Source organism: Balaenoptera musculus, chromosome 5 (genome assembly GCF_009873245.2).
Source record: "Balaenoptera musculus isolate JJ_BM4_2016_0621 chromosome 5, mBalMus1.pri.v3, whole genome shotgun sequence".
NCBI lineage: Eukaryota > Metazoa > Chordata > Mammalia > Artiodactyla > Balaenopteridae > Balaenoptera > Balaenoptera musculus.
Genome location: NC_045789.1, coordinates 95515403 through 95541029, shown reverse-complemented (window position 1 = coordinate 95541029; position 25627 = coordinate 95515403). Strand labels below are relative to the sequence as shown.

Sequence of the window (25627 nt, the reverse complement as noted above, 5' to 3'; positions counted from 1 at the left end):
GAGTAAGAAGAGTGGATCTTCTTAAAATTGAGCTCTTCTATGGACTGAATGTTTGTGTTCCCCCACCCCCAAAATTCATATGTTGAAACCTATTCCCCAATGTGATGGAATTAGGAGGTGAGGCCTCTGGGAGGTGCTTAGGTTGTGATGGTGGAGCCCTCATGAATGGGATTAGCGCCCTTACACAAGAGACCTCAGAGAGAGCTCCCTTCCTCTTCTGCCATGTAAGGTTATAGTGAGAAGATGGCCATCTATGAGCCAGGAAGCAGGCTCTCAACGGACCCCAAATCTGTCCGAGTCTGAGACTTGGACTTCCAGCCTCCAGAACTGTGGGAAATAAATTGTTGTTGTTTATAAGCCACTCAGCCTATGTTATTCTGTTAGAGCAGCCTGAAGAGACTAAGACAAGCTCTTATCCAGTCATGTACTGTTCGAAGCACTTTACGTGGATTATCTCTTTTGACGCTCTCAGTGGTCCTGTATGGTACTATTAGCCATCATTTTATGAATGAGGAACCTGAGGCACAAGGAAGCCTAAGCTCCCTTTCCTCTTAAGTGGCAGACCCAGGATTTGAACCCAGGCATCCCACTCTTAATCACTATCCTGTGTTAGGAATGACCAGATGTCTGCCATCTCCAATGAGAACTACAACCTGTCTCTTCTGTCTCATTCTGGAACCATCCCATGCAGACTGGAGCCAGCAATAAAGACCCCGTGAATCTGGTTCCATGGTGACCAGGGACTGGGGCTTAGAACCGCAGGGTCCCCGCAGTGGGCAGAGCACCCTCCCCCTCTCTCACCACCAGATCCTCCTCCCTCCAATCAATCGGAGTCCCTGGGACACCCCCCTTGCAGGTGGGCCAGTCCTCTGTGCTTCCTCTGCCTCCTGCAGGGGATTGAGGCCTTAAGCCTGGAGGGGTAAAGCTCAGGCCAACCCAAAGGCCAGCGTGACCTAGCAGCGAATAACCTGGGAATCTCGGCAGCCTGAGCCCTTATAGATTGCAAGCCAACCTGGAAAAAGATTTAAGAGAATAAAGGAAGAAAAGGAACTCACAAATTTTATAAATTTATTTATTTATTTATTTTTGGCTGCATTGGGTCTCCATTGCTGCGCGCGGGCTTTCTCCAGTTGCGGCGAGCGGGGGCTACTCTTCATTGCCGTGCGTGGACTTCTCATTGCGGTGGCTTCTCTTGTTGCGGAGCACGGGCTCTAGGCACGTGGGCTTCAGTAGTTGTGGCTCACGGGCTCAGTAGTTGTGGCTCGCAGGCTCTAGAGCACAGGCTCAGTAGTTGTGGCACATGGGCTTAGTTGCTCTGCAGCATGTGGGAACTTCCTGGATCAGGGCTTGAACCCGTGTCCCCTGCATTGGCAGGCGGATTCTTAGCCCCTGCACCACCAGGGAAGTCCCAGAACTCACAAATTTTGAACACCTACTAAGTACCAAGTAGTCCACACTGCATGATCTCATTTCTTTTTTCTTTTCTTTTTTTAAAAAGCCTATTTTATATTTTTATTGGGGCAATACATGCACATAGTATAAAGAGCCAAATAATATTTTCAAAAAAGGAAAACCAGCACCTCCTAGCCCTCCTTCTTCTTCCTTCTGCATCCTGCCCACTGGAGGCAGCCACTGGCAGCTCTTTTACGTCTTTCTTCTGATATTTACCGCCATTAACAAGATAGTACCTTCCTTCTGCTCTATCCTGATTATTTTAGAAATTATGAACTGTCTTCCCATTATGGTGGACGAGGATTTTGGTCTCATACATCTTCCCCTTCCATTCCTTATATACAGTTATATTGCTTTTTTAAATACAGTAAAATATATTCAGTATTTATCCTTCTTGTGAGTAAATACCATTTACTGCTGAGCTAAATGAACTATAATTATTAAAATCTACCTTATACAAAGTTTTGTTTTTCCTTGCATTAATAACTACTGCATATTTTTTTTTTTTAAATTCATTTATTTATGGCTGTGTTGGGTCTTCGTTTCTGTGCGAGGGCTTCCTCTAGTTGTGGCAAGCGGAGGCCACTCTTCATCGCGGTGCGCGGGCCTCTCACTGTCGCGGCCTCTCTTGTTGCGGAGCACAGGCTCCAGACGCGCAGGCTCAGTAGTTGTGGCTCACGGGCTTAGTTGCTCCGCGGCATGTGGGATCTTCCCAGACCAGGGCTCAAACCCGTGTGCCCTGCATTGGCAGGCAGATTCTCAACCACTGCGCCACCAGGGAAGCCCACTACTGCATATTTAATTTGCTTAGTTTTCTTTGGATAGTTGGCTAAGTCTTCCCACAACCTCTAAAAGCTTTGTAAAATACTTTCACTACAATCGTTCACATGGCCGAATCGGTCAGAGAAACCATCAGGTCTATTTCTCCTTGGAGGCATCTCTTCTAGAGCCCTCAATCATCATGCTCCAGTCTGGACTGAGTTGTTCCCTCAGCCAGTGGCATAGCTGGGCTCCTAAAACCTTCCTTCTCCTGTGTTGGATTCTCTGTAGCCTAGATCCCTTTTACGTCCTCTTTCTTGATATGCTCCCTTGTTTTGGTGGGATATTCTTCAAGGAACTTCCTAAGGAAAAGTGTATGGAAGATGTATGGGTCCGGCAGGAGACAGAAACCACACAGTAATTTAAACAAGGGAAACTGAATCTAAAGAACTCTTAAGCTCTGATAGGAGAGTAACTATAAAGATGCAAAGAGAACTCTGAAGGGTATCCTGAGGCTGAGGGAGAGCATTCAAGAAAGGGAAAGCTTGGAAGGGGGAGCCCTTCCCCAGCCTGGGATCCAGACCTTGCTGGAGAAGCTGTGGTGGCAGCTCACGGATGGAGATCACCAGGTTGCCCAGGCCAGAGCCAAGCAGGAGCAACCCTCCACAGTGCTGGTGAGCCACAGATGGGCAGGTGCCCAGAGGGAATGGGGGCACCAATGCAGGCATGAGGGCCAGAGTGAACAGTGTTTGCCTTGGGAGGGTTGCAAGAAACTTCTGGGGTGCAGGCAACAGCAGCCAACAGGCAGGAGCCCAGAAAGAGTCAGGGTGCGCAGGCGTGAAGATGGAGTCTGTGGTGTCCACATCGGGAGACCACAGGATGGTAGTCACTGGGCCTGGACCAGGGCTATGAGATCACCATGAAGTCACTGGGGCAGAGTATCACCCGAGGTCCTCACACACTCAGGACGCTGTTCAACTGTGCAACAGAAGCCAGAAACAGAGCAAAAATGCAACTGCCAGAACCAGGAAGAGAAGCCTCCTTTTTCCTGCAAGGTGCCTCCAGCGCCTCCTACTGACAAAGCTTAACACTGTGCTCTCTGTAAAGGAGGAGAAATGCTTAAAGAATCCAGATCATTATCGCAAGCAGGCATCAAGAGCTGGGAGGCATAAATTGAGAGCTGAGAAGCATAAACTGATAACAGAAGGGAAATTTCCTAATATTTCATTTGTCTGATATATTTTTATTCAATTTTCACCCTTGCTAATGGTTTTAATTGAATTTCTCAGAATTGCTTCATGATCTTCTTGCTTTCCTGTTGCTGTTGAGATGTCTGATGACATCTGGATTCAAGTACTTTGAGTCTGGTATCAATTTTCCTCATTGGGAGCTTTTAGAATTTCTTCTGTTTCCTTGGTGTTCTGAAGTTTCAAGACAAGCCTGGGTCGGGTCTTTTTCATTTCCTTATAGGAATTTCATTCTGTTATTTCTTTGAAAACCTCCTCCCCTCCATGATCTCTTTCTGGAACCCCTACTTGCTAGATATCAGCCTCCTGGATTGTGTTTCTACACTTCTGGTTCCTTCTCTCCCATCATCCATTTCTTTGTCTTTCTACTTTGCTGTCTGGAAGGTTTCTTCATTTTCTATATTTCAACTCATTTACTGATTTTTAAGTGTTCTGCTATCCTGTTTTTTATTTAACAAGAACTCTTTCTTGCTCTAATTGCCCCCTCCTTTGCAAATAACATGTTGTCCTTGTTTCATGGATGCAAATCTAATCTCTTAATTCTGAGGATATCAATCCTCATTGAATTTTTTTTTTCTGTTCCCCGCATTAGCCATTTCCTCTGAGTTCATTCTTTTCCTCTTGATAATCTTGGATTCCCACTCTCCCATTAGAGACTTCCTCGAAAGTTTAGTAATCTTCTGCTGTCTCTTCATATTTAAGAGTGGGCGACAATCAGAAGCCCCATCTGTGCCTGGGGTGGTGTGGCAGGTGGGCATCTGTTGGATGGTGAGTTCCTCTGGGGATCTAGGTTCTAGCTGCTTGTTTTCTGGAGCTGAGCAGAGAAAGCATTGCTGGGGGTGTGACAGAGGTGACTGTAGTCCACCTAATGGTTCAGTACACAGATTTTCACCTAAACTTAGTCTCAGATGCAAGCCTCATCCAAGCCTCTGTGACTGGTACTTCCTAATTCAGAGTCTCTCTGGCTTAGTTTACCCAGGGATCGCTGCCCCCCACCCCAATCTCTTGTCCTTAAATAAGACAGAGGTAATTGGCTGACTGTGCTGGGTAAGCTGGGAATCTGGGCTTCTAGGTGAGTCATACTCTCCACTTCACTCTTGCCTTCTGTTTCAACTGGTGCCTCCAATTCCTGGCTTCTCTGAGTTCCACTGTCAGCTTGATTCTCGTCCTTCTCTGTCTTCAGGCACTGTGGTTTGAGCCTCTCTGCTCTGCAAGGTCATATACCATGTCTCCATTTGTTTCCTGTCCTCACGTATTGTGGTTCAAGGGTACAGATGTCTCCCAGCTTCATCTGAACAGAATATGCTTCTGCTGTGTGTCTGCATTGCTTTTTTAGAGCATTTCCAATAGGAAAGAATTCAAAAGTCTTTATTTTGCCACCTTAAAACCAGTACTCCCACATTTTTTCATTCAATCATCTTGACATCTCAAAGAAGTGGGTCTCAATATCCCCAATTTATAGAAGAGGAAATTAAACTTGAGGCTTTAATTCAGTGAGACCCTTGAGTACTATGAGCTAGGAGAGGATTCAGTAATGGACAGGTAGAGATGGTTCCTGGCTTCAGAGGGCTTCCAGTTTGGTGAATTTGATCATATAAAGAGGGAATTAGCGTGTGAAGCCAGCCCGCTGTGTGAAGCCCGTGGTGACAGTGTGCTATCTGTAGCAGTAAGAGTAGGAGCCCATCTCCTGAGAGAGCAGGGAGGGAAGGCCTTCTGAGAAAGCAGAAGGTAGAGGTGACAGGTGAAAGGTGCCTGAACCTCCCTGCTGATTACACATCGCCGAGGGCCTGACCACCTCATCATTGCTTTCCAAGCCCTTTGGAAGGTCTTTTTCTGCTGAGCTGGTGTTTCTCAACTCTGGGCTGCTCTCCTCTTTTTAGCTGCCAGGCTGAGCCTGACCCCTTAGCACACATCATACATAACATTGCCCAAGTCATGAAAGAAAGTTGGTCTTACGATATCAAGATCATGGGCAGATGGGGAAAAGCAGTACCAGAAGCTCAAGGGACCTAAGTCTGAATCCTTGTCTTGCCACTTACTAGCTGTGTGACCCTGAGCAAGTTACTGAACCTCTCTGAGCCTCTTTCCTCATCCAGAAAAAGAGAATATGATAATAATGACCTCGTAAGATGATTGTGGGGACTGGAGATAATGTACGTAAGGCACCTCATAAATCGCCGAGCAGATGCTTGCACAGCAAGTGCTCGGTAGTAGTTAGTGGACGTCATCGTTAGCACCCTTACCTTGACTTCCTGGTGTTTGGCCTTCTCGAGCATGCGGAGTGCTCGCTGGTGGGCGGCCTCAAGCTGAGCTTTCACCACCTGATTCTGCTGGACGGTCTCCTGGAGCTCGCGCCGCAGCTGCTCCCGCTCGTGGTCGGAGAGCTGCCTGAGCTCCCGCAGGTCCTCCCTGTAGTTGCTGGTGCACTGCTCCAGAGCCTGCTGCATCTGCAAGACCTGCCCGCCAGAGCATCCAACCTCAGGCTGTGCCCCTCACCACGCCTGGGATTTTCTTTAAACATAAAAGCTTTCTGAACGTCTCCGCAGCCCAGCTGAGCCTCCTCTACCCAAGGGAACTCTGAGGGGGGTAGAAGCTGCAAGCGTAAAGAATCCGGGGACAGCCAGCCCTCCTGGGGGCTCCTCAGCTAGAGCCATGGATGCCAGGGAACAGGGAAGAAGGGCTGGAACGTATGCCACCCAAGAGAAATCAAGAGACCAGAAAACCCTCCAAAGGTCTACACAGCGGCCTCCCTTGCATGCCCCCCACCCCGTGCCCAAATCTCGCTTTCTTACAGAAGCTTTCCCTGACAACCCTATTTGGCATTATACGCACCCTCTCATCACCAGACAGCCTCCCAACCTCCTTCATCCTGCTCTGTTTTTTCTTTTTCCTGAAGCCCTTAACATTTTCTAATATACTATGTGCTTTGCTTATTTCTTGTCTAGTATTTTTTGTCTGTATCTACATCCTCTGCTAAAATACAAGCCCTGTAATGCAGGACTTTTGTCTGGTTTGTTCACTGACGATATCCAAGCACCCAGAAGAGTTCCAGGCTCCTAGCAGGTGCTCAGGAGCCATAGCAGGTGTTGAATGAATAAACAAACAGAACCAAGAATCCCACCTCGCCCTGGACCTGGAATACCCTCCCCAGCTTGAACAAGAATCAGGCCCTGCATGCATTTGCAAGGTTGTCTGCAAGAATAAGGAAGAGGTAGGGTCTCACTCAGCATGAGGGTGCATCCCCACCACGGCTGTCCTTCTACCTGGGCTTGCAATCTGGCCTTCTGGCTCTGCCACTCCTCCTGCAGACGCTGGATTTCCGGTGCCTTCTCCTTCAGCAAAGAGCCCAGCGGAGGCTGCAGGTCACCTCCCTCCTTGTGGGGCACTTCGATCCTTTGAAGATATGGAGGTCAAAATCACAACAGATCCCAGGCTGGAAATGACACGGTCACCCTGATAACATCTCAGCCACTCGGGCTGGGAGGAGGGAGCTCCGATGGCGGCTAGTGGAATGAGAGACATCTCACTTGGACTTTAAAAAGCCACTCGACTACAAATTCTCAGTGCTATTGCACTTGGGATACTGTCAAGATTCAGCTGGAATCACCCTGTATCTGTTTTAGTGGGTGCTTAATAAATGATGATTAATTGTCAGAATGACTGAGAGCTTAGAGTTACTTATATGGGGTCCCTAGGGGCTTCAAAAGAAGAGGTCTCTGTGGTCTAATTTCACAACTTTTCCTGCATATGGAAAAAAATGACAAAACAATGATGCTTTACTTGAATACAGTACTTTACACTTTTCAAAGCACACTCAAAACTTTTACTGGCTGTTCCCAGCTATAGATAGGAGGATTATAAATAGGCCTTTTTGTGTGTGTAGCAAGAACAAGACAATGCTGGTTTAAAGCTCCAGTAGTTTCTGCATTCTAGAAGAGATGCTGAGAAATATTTTTGGAGGAGATGTTCCTGTACTCAGTGCTGTGCTTTTAAACCAGCTGAGAAATTCAAATGTGATTGGTTGAGATTGTAAAGTTAAGTATTTATCCTGTTTAACAATGCAAAAGGATGCCACACGGTGGGCATCTCTGCCAAGATTGTTGGGACTCAATGACGTTTTGCTTCCTCTGGCAAAGACATCAGGCCAGAGGACCAGAGGTTAGGGAGTTAGGGCCCTGGACTGTGAAGAAAGGCCATGATAAGAAGGACTCTGGCTTGGCAGAGGTGAAAAGGTCCAGCAACATGGACAGAGGAGACCCTTGAAAAGAAGGGCAGGATGCTAAGGGCAGCACAGCAAAGTGGTTAAGAGCACGGACACTACAGCCAGATCGCCCAGGTTCAAATTCCAGCTCTACTACACTGGTTATGTGACCTTGGCTGAGCTCTTCAAATTGTCTGGGTTTCCTCTTCCATAACATGGGGTTAATAATAGTACCGTTCACACAGATTGTTATAAAGCTTAATAGAGTAAATATCTTAAAAAATGCTTAACACTATGTCTGGTACATAGTAATAATCACATAAAAAATTAATCAAACATTTAATAAAGTGAGAAGCTTTCTTTCTCTGCATCCTAATTCTCTTAGGTTATCCTCAAACTTTTGGAAGCTATGCTAAACATAACCATATATAAGGAACAATAAAGGGGAGATACCTTGGTCTGAGCTCTGGTTAGGAGAAGCCAGAGGTGATAAACAGTGAAGCAGTCTAGAGCAAGAATGATAAGTGACACTACCAGGCTGGATGTGTGGAACAGGTAAACTTTCCCTGAGGAGGGGACCAGACTTTCTCCCAGGGCTCAGTTATTATTTTAAAAAATGTTTTATTGAGGTAAAGTTTACAGTATTGAAATTATGTGTACAATTCAATGAGTTTTGACAAATACACACAATCATAAAAGCAACACCCCAATCAAAATATAGAACATTTCCATTACCCAAAAACTTCCCTGCACCCTCTTCCAGTCAATCCACCATCCACAGGCAGCCAACGCTTTGATTTCCATCACCATAGATTAGCTTTGCCTGATCTTAAGCATCATACAAACAGAATCCCGTGGTACTACATAATGTCTCTGGAGTTCAACCACATTGTTGCAAATGTCAGTAGTTCATACTTTTGGCTGCTGAGTAGTATTTCATTACCTGAATACACCATGATTTGTGTATCCATTTTCCTACTGATAAACAGCATTTCAGCTGCTTTCACTTCTGGATTATTATGAATAAAGCTGTTAGAAATATTCTTGCACAAATATTTTTGTGGATATATGTTTCCATTTCTTTTGCTTAAATACCTAGAATTGGAATTGCTGGTAGGTATATGCTTAATTTTTTAGGAAACTATCAAATGGTTTTCCAAAGTGGTTGTAACATTTTACACTCCCAGGAGCAATGCATGAGAGTTCCAATCACTCTACATCATTGCCAACATTTTGTGCTGTCAGTCTTTTAATTTTAGCCATTCTGGTAGGTGGGAAATGGTATTTCCTTTTGGTTTTAAGTTGCACTTCACTGATGACTAATGATGTTGAGTACATATTCATGTGCTTATGGGCCATTCCTATATCTTTTTTATGGAAGTGTCTGTTCAAGCATTTTGTCCATTTAAAAAATACGCTTGTCTTTTTATTGTTGATTTATAGGTCTGTGGCTTGTCTATTCATTTTCTCACTGGCATTTTTTTAATGAGCATAAATTTTAATTTAGATGAAGACCAATTTATTAATTGTTTTTGATGATTAGTATTTTCATGTCCTAAGAAATCATTTCCTACCCCAAATTTTCAAAGATATTCTCCTATGTATTATAGTTTTAACTTTATGTTTAGATCTATGGAATATCTCAAATTAATTTTTATGCATGGGGTGAGGTAGAGGTTGAAGTTTATTTCTTCTCATATGTTTATCCAGTTCCAACACCATTCGTTGAAAAACTTTTCCTCTCCCTATTAAATTGCCTCAGCACCTTTAAGAAAAATTAATCTAACATTTTTGTGCAGGTCTATTTCCAGAACCTTCATGGTTTTTCATGGATATATTTGTCTATCTATATACTGATACCATATAGTCTTTATTACTCTAGCTTCATAATGTCTTAAAATCAGGAAAGCCTGAGTCCTCCAGCTATGTTCTTCAAGATTCTTCTTTTATCTTGGTCCTTTGCTTTTCCATATCAATATTCAGAACAGCTTATTTATTCCTACAAATAGAGCTATTGGGATTTTATATGGGATTGAACTGAGTCTATAGCTCAATTCAGAGTAAATTAAGATCTTAACATCGAATATTTCAATCATGATCATTCTGTCTGTAAATAAAGATTTATTCCTTATTTAAAGGAAGGTTTATTCTTCCTTTCTAACTTGTAGCTCTTTTTCTTGCTTTATAGGACTGGCTAGGACCTTCACGACAATGTTAAGTAGTGAAAGCAGAATTTTCGCCTTGTTCCAAAGTTTAGGAGGAACGTGTTCAACATTTCACCATTATGCATGTTTACATAGTTTATCATAGATGATCTTTTTCAGGTTGAAGAAATTCTCTTCTATTCATGGACTGAAGAGTTTTTATCACGAAAGGATGTTAAATTTTGTTGAATGCTTTTGTGCATCTATTGATATGATTCTTTTTTTTTAAATAATTTTTTAAAATTTATTTATTTTTATTTTTGGCCTCCTTGGGTCTTTGTTGCTGCGCGCAGGCTTTTCTCTAGTTGCGGCGAGCAGGGGTTACTCTTCGCTGCGGTTCGCGGACTTCTCATTGGGTGGCTTCTCTTGTTGCAGAGCACGGGCTCTAGGTGCGCGGGCTTCAGTAGTTGTGGCACTCGGGCTCAGCAGTTGTGGCTCACGGACTCTAGAGCGCAGGCTCAGTAGTTGTGGCGCACGGACTTAGTTGCTCCGTGGCATGTGGGATCTTCCTGGACCAGGGCTCGACCCTGTGTCCCCTGCATTGGCAGGCGGATTCTTAACCACTGCGCCACCAGGGAAGTTCTGATATGATTCTTTTTTCCCTTTATTTTTTAATGTGATGAATTACATGATTGCCATTCAAATGTTAAACCAACCACGCATTCCTGGGATAAATTCTACTTGGTCATGATGTATTATTCTTTTTATATATTGCTTGATTTTATTTTCAAACATTTTGTTGAGGATTTTGCATTCATGAAGAATATTAGTTTGTCTATATTGGTGAATGTTTTAGGTGCCTTGAAAAAACTTTATTCTGCAGTCGTTCAGCATACTGTCTATAGGTATCAATTAGATTAAGTTAGTTAAAAGTGTAGTTCAAATCTTCTATGTCCTTACTGATATTAGTCTAATCATTCAATCAAATACTCAGAAAAGGGTGTCAAAATCTCCAAATGTGACTGAGAATTTCTCCCTTTAGTTCTCTCAGTATTTGCTTCATTATTTTTAAAGCTTTGTTATTAGGTAATACAGATTTAGGATTGTTATGTCCTCCAGATGAACTGACCCCTTTACCACTTTGAAATATCCCATTTTAATCCCTGGTAATACTCCTTGTTCTGAAGTCTACTGTGATATGAATATAGCCACATTAGCGTCCTTATGTTTCATATTTGCATGGTATGTCTATCCCTACCCTTTTACCTTCAAACCTATCTGTGCCTGTATTAGGGCTGCCATGCAAAATACCACAGACTGGGTTGCTTAAAAAGCAGAAACTCATTTTCTCATACTTCTGAAGGCTCGAAGTCCACGATCAAGGTGTCAGCAGGTTTGGTTTCGCTAAGCCTTCTTCTAAGGCTTCTATTCTTCTGAAGCTTGCAGATAGCTAACTTCCTTCACCTTGTGTCCCCATGTGATTGTCCCTCTGTTGGCATTACCAGTGTGCTAATCTCCTCTTCTTATAAGGACATATTGAGTGAGGGCCAATCTAATGACCCCATTTAACTCAATCATCTATTTAAAGCCCTATCTCTAAATACATTCACATTCTAACATATTGGGGGTTAGGGCCTCAACATATGAATTTGGGGGGTGGGGCACAATTCAGCCAATAACAGTGTCTTTATGCTTAAATATCTCTCTTGCAGACAGCATATAGTAATGTCTTATCTTTTTACCCTCTCTGACAATCTCTTTCTTTTTACTGATGTCTTTGTTTCATTTACATAGTAATTATTGAAATGACTGGGTTTAAATCTACATCTTCCTATTTGTTTTCTATTTGCCCAATCCTTTTTCTTATTGTTCCTCTGTTCTTCTTTTTCTATCTTCTTACCTGACAAATATATTTTAGGATTCCATTTTAGTTCTTTTATTGGATTTTTTTTAGCTCTTCTTTGTATTCATGTTTAATGTTGCTCTATGGATTACAATTTCTATCCTTAACTTATCACAGCCTACTTAGAGTTAATATTTCACCTCTTCATATAAGTCCCTTATAACACAATAACTCCATTAATCCCTGTTCTTTGCGCTAGTGTGGTCATATATTATTCAACTACATGCATTATGAACTCCATAATACAATGTTTCTTTTATTATTATTATCAAGCTGTTAGATGTCTTTTAAAGAAATTAAGAGAAGGAAAAACAGTAGTTTTTTATATTTACCTATACATTTACCATTTCTGATGCTCTTCGTTTTCTCCTGTAGATCCAAGTTTAAATTTGGTATAATTTCCTTTCAGCTTCAATAAATTCCATTGCCGTTTATCATACTGCAGCTTAGCTGGTGAAAAATTCTCTTAGCTTTTATATACCTGAAAACGTTCTATTTCAGTCTCATTTTTGAAGGATATTTTCACTGGATTTAAAATTTGGACTTGACAGGTTGTTGGGTTTTTTTTTTCCTTTTAGTACTTTAATGATATTGTTCCATAGTTTTCTGGCTTTCAGAAGAAAATAAGGCTGGAAGGCTGATGAGAAGTCAATTGTCATTAGTATTTATGAAAAGTCAACTGTCCCCTGTATGTAATTTGTCTTTTTAAAAAGCTGATTGCTTTAAGATTTTGGGGGGATATATTTTTTTTCAGCAGATTTTCTGTGGTGTAGCCAGGCATTGTTATCTTTGGATTTATTCTGTGGGGAGTTCACTGAGCTTCTTGAGTATGTAAGTTGATGTCCCACACCAGTTTGGAGGAATTTTCAGTCATTATTTTTCCAAATATTTTTTCCTCCTCCATTTTCTTTCCCTTTTTTCTCTTGGGCTCCAAATACATGCATATTAGACCATTTGATATTGTCCCACAAGTCACGAAGAATCTCTTCATTTTTAAAAAATATTTTTTTCCCCTAATTCTCTGAACAAGACAGTTTCTACTGATCTGTCTTCAAGCCACTAACTTTCCTTTCATGGTTTTAATTTGCTGTTAAGCCCATCCAATGAGGTTTTCATTATGGATATTGTACTTTACAGTTACAGAATTTCCGTTTGTTTCAAGGTTTTCATTTCTCTGCTGAAATTCCCTATTTGTTCACTCATTATAACAATCTTTTCCTTTATGTCCCTGAACATAGCTCATACAACTGCTTTCAAGTCCTTGTCTGCTAATTCCAATATCTAGGTCATTTTAGGCTTTATTGGCTGATTTTTTTCTTGATTACAGGTCACACTGTTCTGCTTCCTTCCATGTCTCATAATGTTTTCATCAAATGCTCAATATTGTGGATAATACAATGTAGGGAGTCTGTATTATGAATTCCTTTCAAAAGTGTTGAGTTTTGTTATGACAGCCAGTTAAATTACTGAAGGCTCTTTCTGATCCTTTTACACCTGGATTTGTCTTTTGTTAGAGCAGGTATATTTCAACATTGCCCTTTGTTCTAGGGTGTGGCCCTTACCCTATAGGGTATGTTTCTTACTCCTAAAGTGTTACTTCTCTGAGGTCTCAACTAAATGCTCAGAGAGCTCAGAAAGGCTTTTTTATTCTGGCTGAGCTGAGACTCCAATGTCTGCTAGCGTTGCATCTCTGGTATCTTCATTTTCCTCAGCACCATGGCAGCAGCACACTCCTAGGCCTCGTGGAGTCTCATCTTGTACATGCTCACTCAAGCCCCTGGCAAGGACCTATGGAAAACTCTCATAGATTTCTGCCCTCTATCCCCCCCACATAGGATCCTCTCTTCTGGTACCCTACCTTACAAAGTCCAGCTGCTTTAGCAGCCCTGAGCCCTGACATCTGCCTGCTCAGCTCAGCTTGCCTCCAATCCTCTGCACTCTGGTTGGCACTGTCCCCAGGGAGAGAGGCAGGAGCAAATGTGGGGTGATTATGGGATTCAACTCATGTTGCCCTTCTGAAGGACATGGTCCTTCTCTGCATATTGTCCTATTACTCAAAAGAGCTGTCTCATATATTTTGCTCAGTTTATAGTTGTTTACAGAACGAGGGCAAGTCTAGTACCAGTTACCCTGTCATGCCTGGAAGTGGAAGTTTCAGTCCTTATTATTGAGTATTAAAGGAGAGAGTGACCTTGGAAAAGTAGAAAAACTGTGGAACTTCATGTGGCACATAAGAACAGCTGCCCTAAGTTGAGATGTAGTTAAAAGCATGAGTTCTGGAGCCAGAGAAACTATCATCTGGATCCTACCATCTACTGGCAGTGTAAGCAGATGGGCAAGTTACTGAACCTCTCTGTTCTTCAGTTTCCCTCATCTTTAAAATGAAGTACTTCAGGGACTTCCCGGGTGGTGCAGTGATTAAGAATCCACCTGCCAATGCAGGGGACACGGGTTTGAGCCCTGGTCCGGGAAGATCCCACATGCCATGGAGCAACTAAGCCCGCGTGCCACAACTACTGAGCCTGCACTCTAGAGCCTGTAAGCCATAACTACTGAGCCCACGTGCCACAAATACTGAAGCCCGCAAGCCTAGAGCCCATGCTCCACAACAAGAGAAGCCACTGCAATGAGAAGTCCGCGCATCGCAATGAAGAGTAGCCCCAGCTTGCCACAGCTAGAGAAAGCCCGCGCACAGCAGCAAAGACCCAACGCAGCCAAAAATAAATAAATAAATTTTTTAAAAAATAAAATAAAATGAAGTACTTCAATAATGGTGTCTACCTAATGAATATGAAATGGGTTAATCCAACATTCAGTAAATATTCAATTTTCATCATCATCATTATTCCCTGGAACACCACTAATGGGAATTCCCCTCTCTTACTCCATTTTATTGCCCCAAATTCCCTCATATCCTAAAAACCTTATCCTACCATCTCTCACAAAGCAAGCCATAGCTAACTCTCCTGACTCCCCCTGCTCCCTCTGAAGTTGATTCTGACCTGCTACCCCCCACCTTAAATCAACAGCCAATGGAAAAGCCACCTCCCTCTTAGAGCCACCATTGCAAAAGTTCTCTGACAAGCATCCTTCAAGGAGTTAACTACTGAATACACAGCCTCACCCCTTAAAGGAGCCAATGCGTTTGTTCTGTCCTACAGCCTCTAACCTTGGATCTTTCTATTCCTTTCCCATCACTGCTTAGTCCTTACACTCCCACTAAAACCACTGTGGAAGAAGCTTAGAGACCCCACACCTCCTCATTTGGTTCTAGAGTTGAGGAACCCCTTTATCAATATAGGTATGTGGGAGAAAAAGACAAGTCTGTTGTGACCACCACTGCTGTTGCTCTGCCCAGCATCTTCTCCTTGGGGAAGCCTTTCCTCTTTCCATGGTGGTCCTGTTTAGTCCACAGGGTTTGGGTGCAGCTAACTCTGCCCTCATCATTAGCTGGCCCCAGGGAAGGGCATGCGACACATACCTGGCCAGTCAGAGCCAGACATCTCCTTGGCCAGAAAGACTGGCTCAGGGATGCACATGTGCCCCAAGCTGGGCCCCTTAGAAACCTCTTTGAAATTCCCACCAGTATTTTCACAGTAAAGATGATTTCTTTCCCTTTGAAATTGTGAGTTTTAAACAGGACAAGATCTGTGGCTACCAGTGGTAAGTGACAGTACCAGGATTTAGTCTGAAGGCCTGACTCCAGAGTCTGTGCTCTTTAACTTCTATGGTTCTACACCTCATAGATCCTGAGACAGAATCTGGAGGGACCTGTGGAAGTATTATTAGCTGGAGAGTTCGCTGGACTATAGGGTACCTGACACTGCCATTGATATGATTTAGGAGTGTAGGCTCTGCTTCCTCAATGCTATGTTATAAATGTTTCTGTCCACTCAAAATTCATATTTTGAAGCCTACTGCCCAGTATAATGGTATTAAGAAATGAGGACTTTGGATTCTTTACAGACCTAGAACAAAAAATCTTAAAATTTGTATGGAGACACAAAAGACCCTGAATAGCCAAAGCAGTCTTGAGGGAAAAGAACAGAGCTGGAGGGATCAGATTCCCTGACTTCAGACTATACTACAAAGCTACAGTAATCAAGACAATATGGTACTGGCACAAAGACAGAAATATAGATCAATGGAACAGGATAGAAAGCCCAGAGATAAACCCACGCACCTATGGTCAACTAATCTATGACAAAGGAGGCAAGGATATACAATGGAGAAAAGACAGTCTCTTCAATAAGTGGTGCTGGGAAAACTGGACAGATACATGTAAAAGAATGAAATTAGAACACTCCCTAACACCATACACAAAAAAAAACTCAAAATGGATTAGAGACCTAAATGTAAGTCCAGACACTATCAAACTCTTAGAGGAAAACATAGGAAGAACACTCTTTGACATAAATCACAGCAAGATCTTTTTTGATCCACCTCCTAGAGTAATGGAAATAAAAACAAAAATAAAGAAATGGGACCTAATGAAACTTAAAAGCTTTTGCAAAGCAAAGGAAACTACAAACAAGACGAATAGACAATCCTCAGAATGGGAGGAAATATTTGCAAATGAATCAACGGACAAAGGATTAATCTCCAAAATATATAAACAGCTCATGCAGCTCAATATTAAAAAAACAAACAACTCAATTCAAAACTGGGCAGAAGACCTAAATAGACATTTCTCCAAAGAAGACATACAGATGGCCAAGAAGCACATGAAAAGCTGCTCAACATCACTAATTATTAGAGAAATGCAAATCAAAACTACCATGAGGTATCACCTCACACCAGTCAGAATGGGCATCATCAGAAAATCTACAAACAATAAATGCTGGAGAGGGTGTGGAGAAAAGGGAACCCTCTTGCACTGTTGGTGGGAATGTAAATTGATACAGCCACTATGGAGAACAGTATGGAGGTATAAAAATAGAATTACCCTATGACCCAGCAATCCCACTACTGGGCATATACCCAGAGAAAACCATAATTCAAAAAGACACATGCACCCCAATGTTCATTGCAGCACTATTTACAATAGCCAGGACATGGAAACAACCTAAGTGTCCATCGACAGATGAGTGGATAAAGAAGATGTGGTACATATATACAATGGAATATTACTCAGCCATAAAAAGGAATGAAATTGAGTCATTTGTAGAGACGTGGATGGATCTAGAGACTGTCATACAGAGTGAAGTAAGTCAGAAAGAGAAAAACAAATATCATATATTAATGCATATATGTGGAACCTAGAAAAATGGTACAATTTTTGCAGGGCAGAAATTGAGATACAGATGTGCAGAACAAACGTATGGACACCAAGGGGGGAAAGTGGCGGTGGGGGGGTGGTGGTGGGATGAATTGGGAGATTGGGATTGACATGTATACACTAATATGTATAAAGTGGATAACTAATAAGAACCTGCTGTATAAAAAAATAAATAAAATAAAATTCAATAAATAAATAAATGTGAATACCCATTTAATAAAAAGAAAAAAAGAAAAAAAAAAGAAATGAGGGCTTTGGAAAGTGATTAGGTCATAAGGGTGAAACCCTCATGCATGGGATTAGTGCCTTTATAAAAGAGACCCTAGACAACTCCCTTGCCCTTCCGCCTTGTGAAGACACAGTGAAAAGATGCCTTCTATAAGCCAGAAAGTGAGCCCTCACCAGACACAGAATCTGCCATCACCCTGACCTTCGACTTTCCAGCCTCCAGAACCGTAGAAATAAATTTCTGTTGCTCATAAGCCACTGCCAAGCAGTCCGAATGGACTATGACAACCAACTACTTGAAGAGCTGCCAGATGGTAGCATGGCTTCCATGTCATCTGTCAGGATCCCACACCGCCGTTGATTAGTGTGGGGCAGTGGATTATAACTGTGGTGGCCTCAGAATCACCTGGGAAGCTTTCTCCAAAGACATAGGGCTGGGATGTACCCAGACCCACTGTATCAGAATCTTGTGAGGTGGTATGACAGATCATTATTGTTCAGCAAATATTCACTCTCCCCTTCCTCTGCCTTGTGTGATGCTATGGATTGAACTGTGTCTCCCCAAATTTACATGTTGAAGCTCCAATCACCAATGGTGGTATTTGGAAATAAGGCCATGGGAGGTAATTAGGTCAGGCCAGTGGAGCCCTCATGGTGAGATTAGTGCCCTTATAAGAACAGACACAAGAGAGACCTCCTCCCACACTGTCTGCCGCCTTTCTCTTCACCATCTGAGGACACAAGAAGAAGATGGCCATGTGCAAACCAGGAAGAGAGTTCTCACCAGGAACTGAATGGACCAGCACCTTGATCTTGGACTCCCCAGCCTCCAGAACTGTGAGAAATAAACTTCTATTGTATGGTATTTTATTATAGCAGCCCAAGCTAACTAAGACATTTGGCAAGCATATTCTCCTCTGCCTAGGGATATCAGTTTTGGTCATGTGACTTGCTTTGGCCGATGGAATGTGGGTAAAAATGAGAGAATGCAGTTCTGAGTGTAGGCTTTAAGAGGCATTGCATGTTTCCATCAGCTTTTTTGAGTTTCTTCCCTTTACCATGACAACAACATGCCCTGGAGAGGCTAATCCATCAGTCTTGGTCCCAGCATGGGAAGGCATCTGAGCAGACTTAAACTCTACCCATGACTTGGGGCAGAGCAATAACAGCTGACTCCCAGTCAGGAGCCAAGCTCACATAAAAATAGCAGAGCTTGGCAGAGCCAAGAATAAAGATAGCTGACCTATGAGCTAAAACCCCCGATATTTTGGGAATGTTGGTTACAACAGCAAAAGCTGACTAATATAGGTGATAAAGGTAGGAGATTTCCACTCAGTGACTAAGCTCCCTCATCTCCCTTACTTGGTTAAGAACACTTGGAAGAATGGGGAGCAGAGGTTTGGGGCCAGTCCAGGTCTGTCTGAATTTGGGGCAGTTTATTAACCCTTTTGAGTTTCAGGTTCTTAATATACAAAATGGTCCCTCTGGGTTGTTGTGACAATTAAATAAGATAATTCAGGTAAAGTCCATAGCTGTGCTGGAGGCATGCAAGACATGTCTGTTCCCTCCCTAAGCATCATGCAGGGGGCGGCGATAAACACGTGAGGACAGAATGAATGAATGAATGAATCCTTCCAAGTCTGAGTCCTCATTCACTGGAGCCCTCAGAAGCCTGCCTGTCCTCCTGTACCTTTCCTCTTCGTCGCTGTTGGTTCCTTCTTCAGCTGCTAACTTATCTTGAAACTCTTCTCCTCTGGGCAGAGTCTGAGAAGGTTCATTCGGCCTCAAGCATGGATCCTAAGGCAAAAACAGTTGCAAGATGAGACGAAGTACAGTTCTCCGAGTCAACCTGTGGTTTATCAAACCAGAGAGTGGAGGAGAAAGAGCCCCCTGCAATCCAGTGGCAGTGCCCAGCTCGCAGGCCTGTGATGATTCAGTGCTGAGCCCCCTGCCTTGCTTAGGAGCAGTGTCAGCCCTTATCCCTGTGTCCTGTTTCCAGTCTACCAAGCACGTCACACAGCTGACGGAATTAAACCGCGGAGAGAGGAAGTAGCTTGTCCAGGGTTCCCACCAGTGAGGAGTGGAAATGAAATACCATCGGGGAATCTGACCCTGCTGTGGGGATCTGAGAACAGTGCCAGCAACAGCCACTGGTCTATAAGTGGGAGCAACTGGTATTATTATTATACCCATTTTACAGGTGGCAGTCTGCTACATCCTATCACACAGGATCAGAAAACATGGAACTTGACCAGAAGCTTTGAGAAATGGGGTATGGTGGGAGGACAATATGGAAACCATGAGGTAATAATGAGGCTTCGGAATTTTCTATGAGGTTGAATTTGTTCGTTATCATTTCCCCTTTCTGCAGAGATAGAAAGGTGAAGACTTTCTTATTTTGATTTTTCTACTTGTTACAGTAACCATGTCCATGGAAAACAGGGTAAGACAGGCTAGGACAGATTTCTTTGTTGAGAAATCTCATTAAATAATAATAAATTGCAACCTGGGCTTCCTGCTAACTATGTGCCTGGCCTTGAGCCAGTCTTGTCTTTTTTTCTGGACCTGAGCTTCATCAGCTGTAAAACAAAGGGGTTGGTTACATCTGTGATTTTTCAAACTGTGCTCCAGGGACCCTGGGAGATGCCCTCGGGGGTGAGAGGGGCAAAGCTGAGGCTGGAAGATGGGGCTTTGGGCTCCCCTCCCCACTTGACACAGAATGAAACTGCTTTGGTTGCCTTCCATGTCCTCTAATGTCTATGAAAGGCCACCAGTGTCAAGGCCAATGATGACCTCCACGTTGCCAAATCCAATGGTCACTCCTCGGGCCTCAGCTAACGGGACCTCTCTGCAGAATTGGAAATATCTGATCACTCCCTCCTCCATGCAGCCCCCTTTCCTGGGTTTCCGCCTCTCTTGCAGCTGCTCCTTTTCTGTCTCCTCTGCTAAAACCTCCTCCTCACGTGCCCTAGACCTCAGTCCTTGGACCTCTCTTTTCTCTCTCACTCCCTAGTGTCTCATCTAATTCCATGGATACTGATGACAAACAAATTTATCTCTATTTCCAAGTTTCCCCCTAAAGTCTGGACTTGTATATCCAACTGCCCTCCAGATATCTCTTGGATGCTTAATAAGCTTCTCAAAACTGTCACACGTCCAGAACTGAACTTTTGGTCTCACTTCCTCTCAATGACAAGCGTATACCTGCCTCAGGGCCTTTGCACTGGTTGTTCCCGCTGCCTGCAATGCTCTACCCTGTGATATTTATGTGCTTCCTCACTTCAGTCACCACCACCAAGAATCCTTCCCTTGTTTAAAGCTTGGGCTCTGGCAGCAGACTGCCTATGTTTAAATCCCAGTTCTTCTTATTGATGACGTAACTTTGGGAAAATTACTTAGGTTGTCATGAGGATTAAATGCATGTAAATGTAAACGACTGTAACATCCTTGGAAGAGTATTAGCTACACAGTAAGTACTCAAAATAACATTCCCCAGGATTATTCTCTGACTACCCTTCTCTAAAATAACACCCTCTCTCACTTTTTTTCCCACCTTGCTGTATGACCTCACTGTTTGTTTTCCGGTGACGTTAATTGTCTACTTTTTTATTCTGGTTCCCTCACTGGAAGGTAAGCCCCATGAGGGCAGGGACTCTGCTCTGTTCACCATTGTTTTCCTGGTTCTGCGAACAGCGTGTGGCACGTGGTTATGCTTGGTAAACATGACATAAATTAACCCAAATAACTCACGGGCCACTCTAGGACAGCAGGAGGACCATTTTCTCCCACACTCACCCCGCGCTCCCATCACGTCCCCTGGGGGCAACAGCTGGGACTAACTGCACTTCTCGTGAGAAATCTGCAGGGCACGCAGCTGGAGGGTGTGGGTGTAGGGATGGTTGTGGCCCAAACTTTGGGTGTTTTCCAGCTCTGCTCAGGAGCCCTTAGTGCCTTCATAATTCTTAAGTTCCGAGAACTTTGTGGTGTCTCTAAGTGGGACAAAATCTTGATCCCATGTGATGTTGGACCTCTCCAAAGAATCAGGGTGGAGGGGCATTTGGGAAGTGACTGTCCACCCCTGCCTGGAGGACCTGTCCAGAGTGCCCAGCAGCACAGTTTGTTAGAGGCTAAGGGGCCATTCTGCCTCCACAGCCATTCTACCTAAGCCCTTGTCTTCCCTTTGGGGGTGATGTGTTCTGAGCCAACGTAGTTAAGTCAGAGCTACATTTCCCAGGATTCCCTTCCCTGCATATTCTGGGCCAGCTGATTTTGTGCAAGGTCTGGAAGATGAGCACAAAGCAGCAGCCTTTATCTTTCTAAGCCTCTGGATGCCTGACGCAGGGCGCCAGGTGTGGCTGGAGCTCACGCGCACTGTCACCAATCTGCTGGCTCAGCTTGGTGGACTGGGCAGTTTGGGAGCTCTCAGCTCTTCCGCCTCCTGCTGGACCATCCCTAGGCTTCTCCATGTCCTGGGCCAAGGGCACGTTTGGCTCTGTGATGAAGGATGCCAGACTCTCCCACAGGTCACACGTATCACACCAAAGCTGGAGCTTCATCAGCCTCAGAAACCGACACTGTTCCAGCTCAGTTTCAGGGTTGCATTCGCCCTTGGTCTTCCCCATTCTACATCTGTCCTTCTTTCCTTCTGGCTGCCTGCCCTGCTTTAGGCCGACTTTAAGCCCCACACCAGATTCGGGAGCAACAGTTGAACATAAAGTATTTAGCTGGCTCCCACAATTATGTCAGGTTATTTCCCAAAAGGAATTCCATATTCTATATAATTTCTAGTAATTTGTTCCTCTGATCAAACCCTAACTGATCCACACTCTTTAATCTCCAGACCTAACTATCCTTCAAAGCTCTACTCAACTGTCACTTCCTCCATGAAGCCTTCACAATCTCTTTTGTTGCAATTACACTCTTTCTTCTCAAAGTTCCCATAACAATTATTTTGGTACCATAATTTGTTCACAATATTTACTGGTCATTTACTACGTTCCAGGCACTGTTCCAGGACACAGCAATAAATGAAACAGACAAAAGTTTTTCTGCTTTGTATTAGTTATAGAAGTGTTCTCTCTCTCCCATCCTGGAATATAAATGAGGGTAAAAGTAATCCCAGATATAGTTTTCAAATTGTTATAAGTCCTACAGCCAGTAACTAAGAACGTTCAGCATGGCCATTTTCCATTGCCTGAATCCTCTCTCTTCAGTGTTTGTAACTGGACACTGAAGTCTAACTGGTTGACATGTTCTAGGTGCAGGACTCAGTGAGTTTGGTTCATTGCTGTGCACTTTCAAAAATGATGTCACTGATCAGCTTACAACCTCCACGTGGACCTGAGGCTAAAAGGACCACCTTTGCCTTGTACTTTCAGGTATTTTGGGCATTGAAGTATCTTGGAGCTCTCCAATTCTTATAAAGCCCAGAAGCAAAGATCATAATCTAAGCAAAAGAGCTTTGTGAGACAACTGTTATAAACACATGTTCTGTATAATGTGGGAAAAATTGCACAGTAAATATGGAACAACAAAAAAAATTCAGAATAGCATAATACTACACTATAAATACATACATGATGATCAAAGTTAATTAGGTCCAGGTTCCAAAAGGAAAATGGAAGGTTACAAGGAAATTTTAGTAAATAGAAAGCACAAAATATGTGGCCAAAACAATCTAAATGGTACCAGTAATCACAATAAATAAGAATTGGCTCAATTCAACATGAACATCTCTACCCTGATAAAAGGAATCATTCACTAAAAAGCTCTAATAATGAAACTGTAGGCACCTAACAACAGAGACTGAAAACATAAGGCAAAATGTACAGAAATGTAGGGAGAAACAAGCAAATTTATAGTGGGAGATTTCAATGCGTACCTCTCAGAGACTCATATATCAGGTACACAAAATGAGCTAGGATATGAAAGATTTGAACAAGATTAATAAGCTAAGCCTAATAGCTAAAAAAGAATAGTAATCACTGCTAATGTTTATATGATGCTTAGTGTGCACCAGGCCCTCAACTCTCTGAGATGTGAATCATTCCATTTTAAAGGTGATGAAACTGAAGCAGGAGAGGATATGTACCTTGCCCTAGGTCATACAGTGAATATATCACAGAACTAGAATTCAAATATATAAACTTTAACAACCAAACTGAGACTACTTCTTTGCTATCACATAGGACACATTAAAAAAAAACTGACCCCACAGCAGGCTACAAAGCAAATCTCAACATAGTTCAGAGTGTTGACATTCTACAGACCATATTATCTAATGACAATGCAATAAAATTAGAAAACAATAAGAAAGTAGGTTTAAAAATGAGACAAACTTCAAAACTCTGGGATACAGCTAAAGATATATACTTAGAGGGAAATTCATAGCCTTAAATGTATTTATTAGAGAACATTTAAGAAGTTAGAAAAAGGATAACATAATAAACCTAAAGTAAGTAGAAGGAAAGAGGTATGAAAGACAAAATTAATGACATACAAAAAGATAGATCTGACCAACATATCTGAAAGCTGGCTTTTTGAAAAGACACATCAAACTTGTAGTAAGACTGATCAAGGAAAAAGGGAGAAGGAACTTAAAGCAACATGAATAATGGACAAAGATCTCACAACAGTTATTATGGAGATGAAAAAGAAGTTCAAATGTACTCTGAGCCACTGTGAAGACCATGAAAGAGAATGTGCAGGATATAATTTCTGGGCTACCTTATCAACCACTGATATATTTAAAGGCATCCTGGGCAGGAGTCCAGAAACAGGAGAGGATGGAAAATGCTTAAAAAGGCTGATGATGCACTCGGATGACTACACCAGCTCCCCACTACATAGCATTCATCCATTTCCATACATTAACTCATGGATGCCTGCAACTCAGTGAGGTGGGCAGGAAAGACACCCCCGTCCTTGTGTTACAGAGGGGGATCTAAAATCAGAGAAGTCTAGCGACTTGTCTCAGGTCACATAGCCACTGGAGAACAGCACAGGACTGGACTCCTGGGTCGTCCCACTACCATTTGTGTCATTCCATGTGACTGCACTGGTACTCGGCTATGCTGTTAGCGTGATCGCCAGCTGCCAGTGTCAGGGCCTAACTGGGTGAGTTCAAACTGGGTGGTACAAAAGTGCTGCTGAGAAGTATCTAAAAAGAGACACTCAAAATCAACCTGAGAGATGAAGGCTGTTTCCCAAATCAACAGGGAGGTAAACTCGGTGATCTTTTCTGTTTCTGTTCAGTTGTTTCCAGCCCCCATGACACCAGAGACAAGAGCATCCTTCCCCCAAAAAGGGTGATGAATCCTCCCCCTCCCTGCAAGTAACTGAAGGACCCTGGTGTTCTTCTAAATCATCCTCTGGCCAAGGTTATTTTGAAGGTGTTCCTAATCTAACTCAGAATGGCACCCTCAGTTCCATTCGTTCAGTTGTCATGTCATGGATCAGTTAATGTACAAGGAGGTGTAAACATCTGCCACATTCAGGTATGTTAAGTGCTGGAAGGATAAAGATTAATGAGATACAGTTCTTGATTTCAACAAACTAATGGTTCAGCAGAGGGGACCAACAGACCATATAAATGGCAAAAACATTCCCTTCCTTCACCACCCCCCCACCTTCTGTACTTGGCGTTTTGGGTCAAAGTGCATCATTCAAAAGGAGCTGGGATGCCATCTGAATATTTCTCAAATGGACTTGACCATGGAAATGAACAGTTGGCTGAAAGAGCACTTTCAAGCCCGCCAATACTCATTTCTCTGAATTCCAAATGGAGCAGACTCTCCAACGTCCCTTTTCTATTTGTCTGCTTGCGATCCCAGTGAGTTCCTCCCAGGACCAACCCTGAGCCACTCTCGGTGTATCCTGAGTTAATCGCCCCTAATTCACACTGTTGGCCTCCCCATCAGGCATTTCTCAGGTTCTGGCCAGGGCTCTCTCCATTGTTAAAGTGTGCACAGAAAAATAAATAATCCTGCTTCTCCTCCAACCATCCACTGCAGAAGCCTCCTCCCAACTCTTCCCAAGCAAATGGCTGGTTATTTTAAACCCACGTTCACATTAGGTCTTCATCTTTCATCTTCTAGGCAATGAACGTCACCTAGATTGTTTCTATTTTAAAGGAATACCCATGCCCAGGAAATCTCCTGGAAGGAAATATTGAAAGTCATTCTCAAGTTCATTTGACAATCTTTCAAAGGTAGCATCACGTACATCTTAAAATAGAACACCTAATGCAATGGGGTTTTGCTGAAATGATTAATAGGAACTGTAATAGATACTACAAAGTCACCTTACATTTATAGACTCTATAACAGTTTTGAAAAGTGCCTTCATGTGCTCTCTTCTGTTCATTACAAGTCTCTGGAGGGGGGGAGGGCAGGGATTATCACTGCCACTTTACTA

The 25627-nt window shown here is 43.0% G+C and overlaps 1 protein-coding gene across 1 annotated transcript in view; it reads right to left on the bottom strand.

The window, feature by feature from the left end:
- FAM184B (family with sequence similarity 184 member B) overlaps positions 1 to 25627 on the bottom strand; it is a 122525-nt gene that overhangs the window by 20065 nt on the left and 76833 nt on the right. Inside the window, exons 8-10 of the mRNA XM_036852664.1 lie at positions 18903 to 19009; positions 6722 to 6851; positions 5702 to 5914 (exon numbers count right to left, since the gene is read on the bottom strand). Coding sequence (XP_036708559.1) covers positions 5702 to 5914; positions 6722 to 6851; positions 18903 to 19009 — 450 coding nt within the window. The remainder of the gene's footprint in view (positions 1 to 5701; positions 5915 to 6721; positions 6852 to 18902; positions 19010 to 25627) is intronic.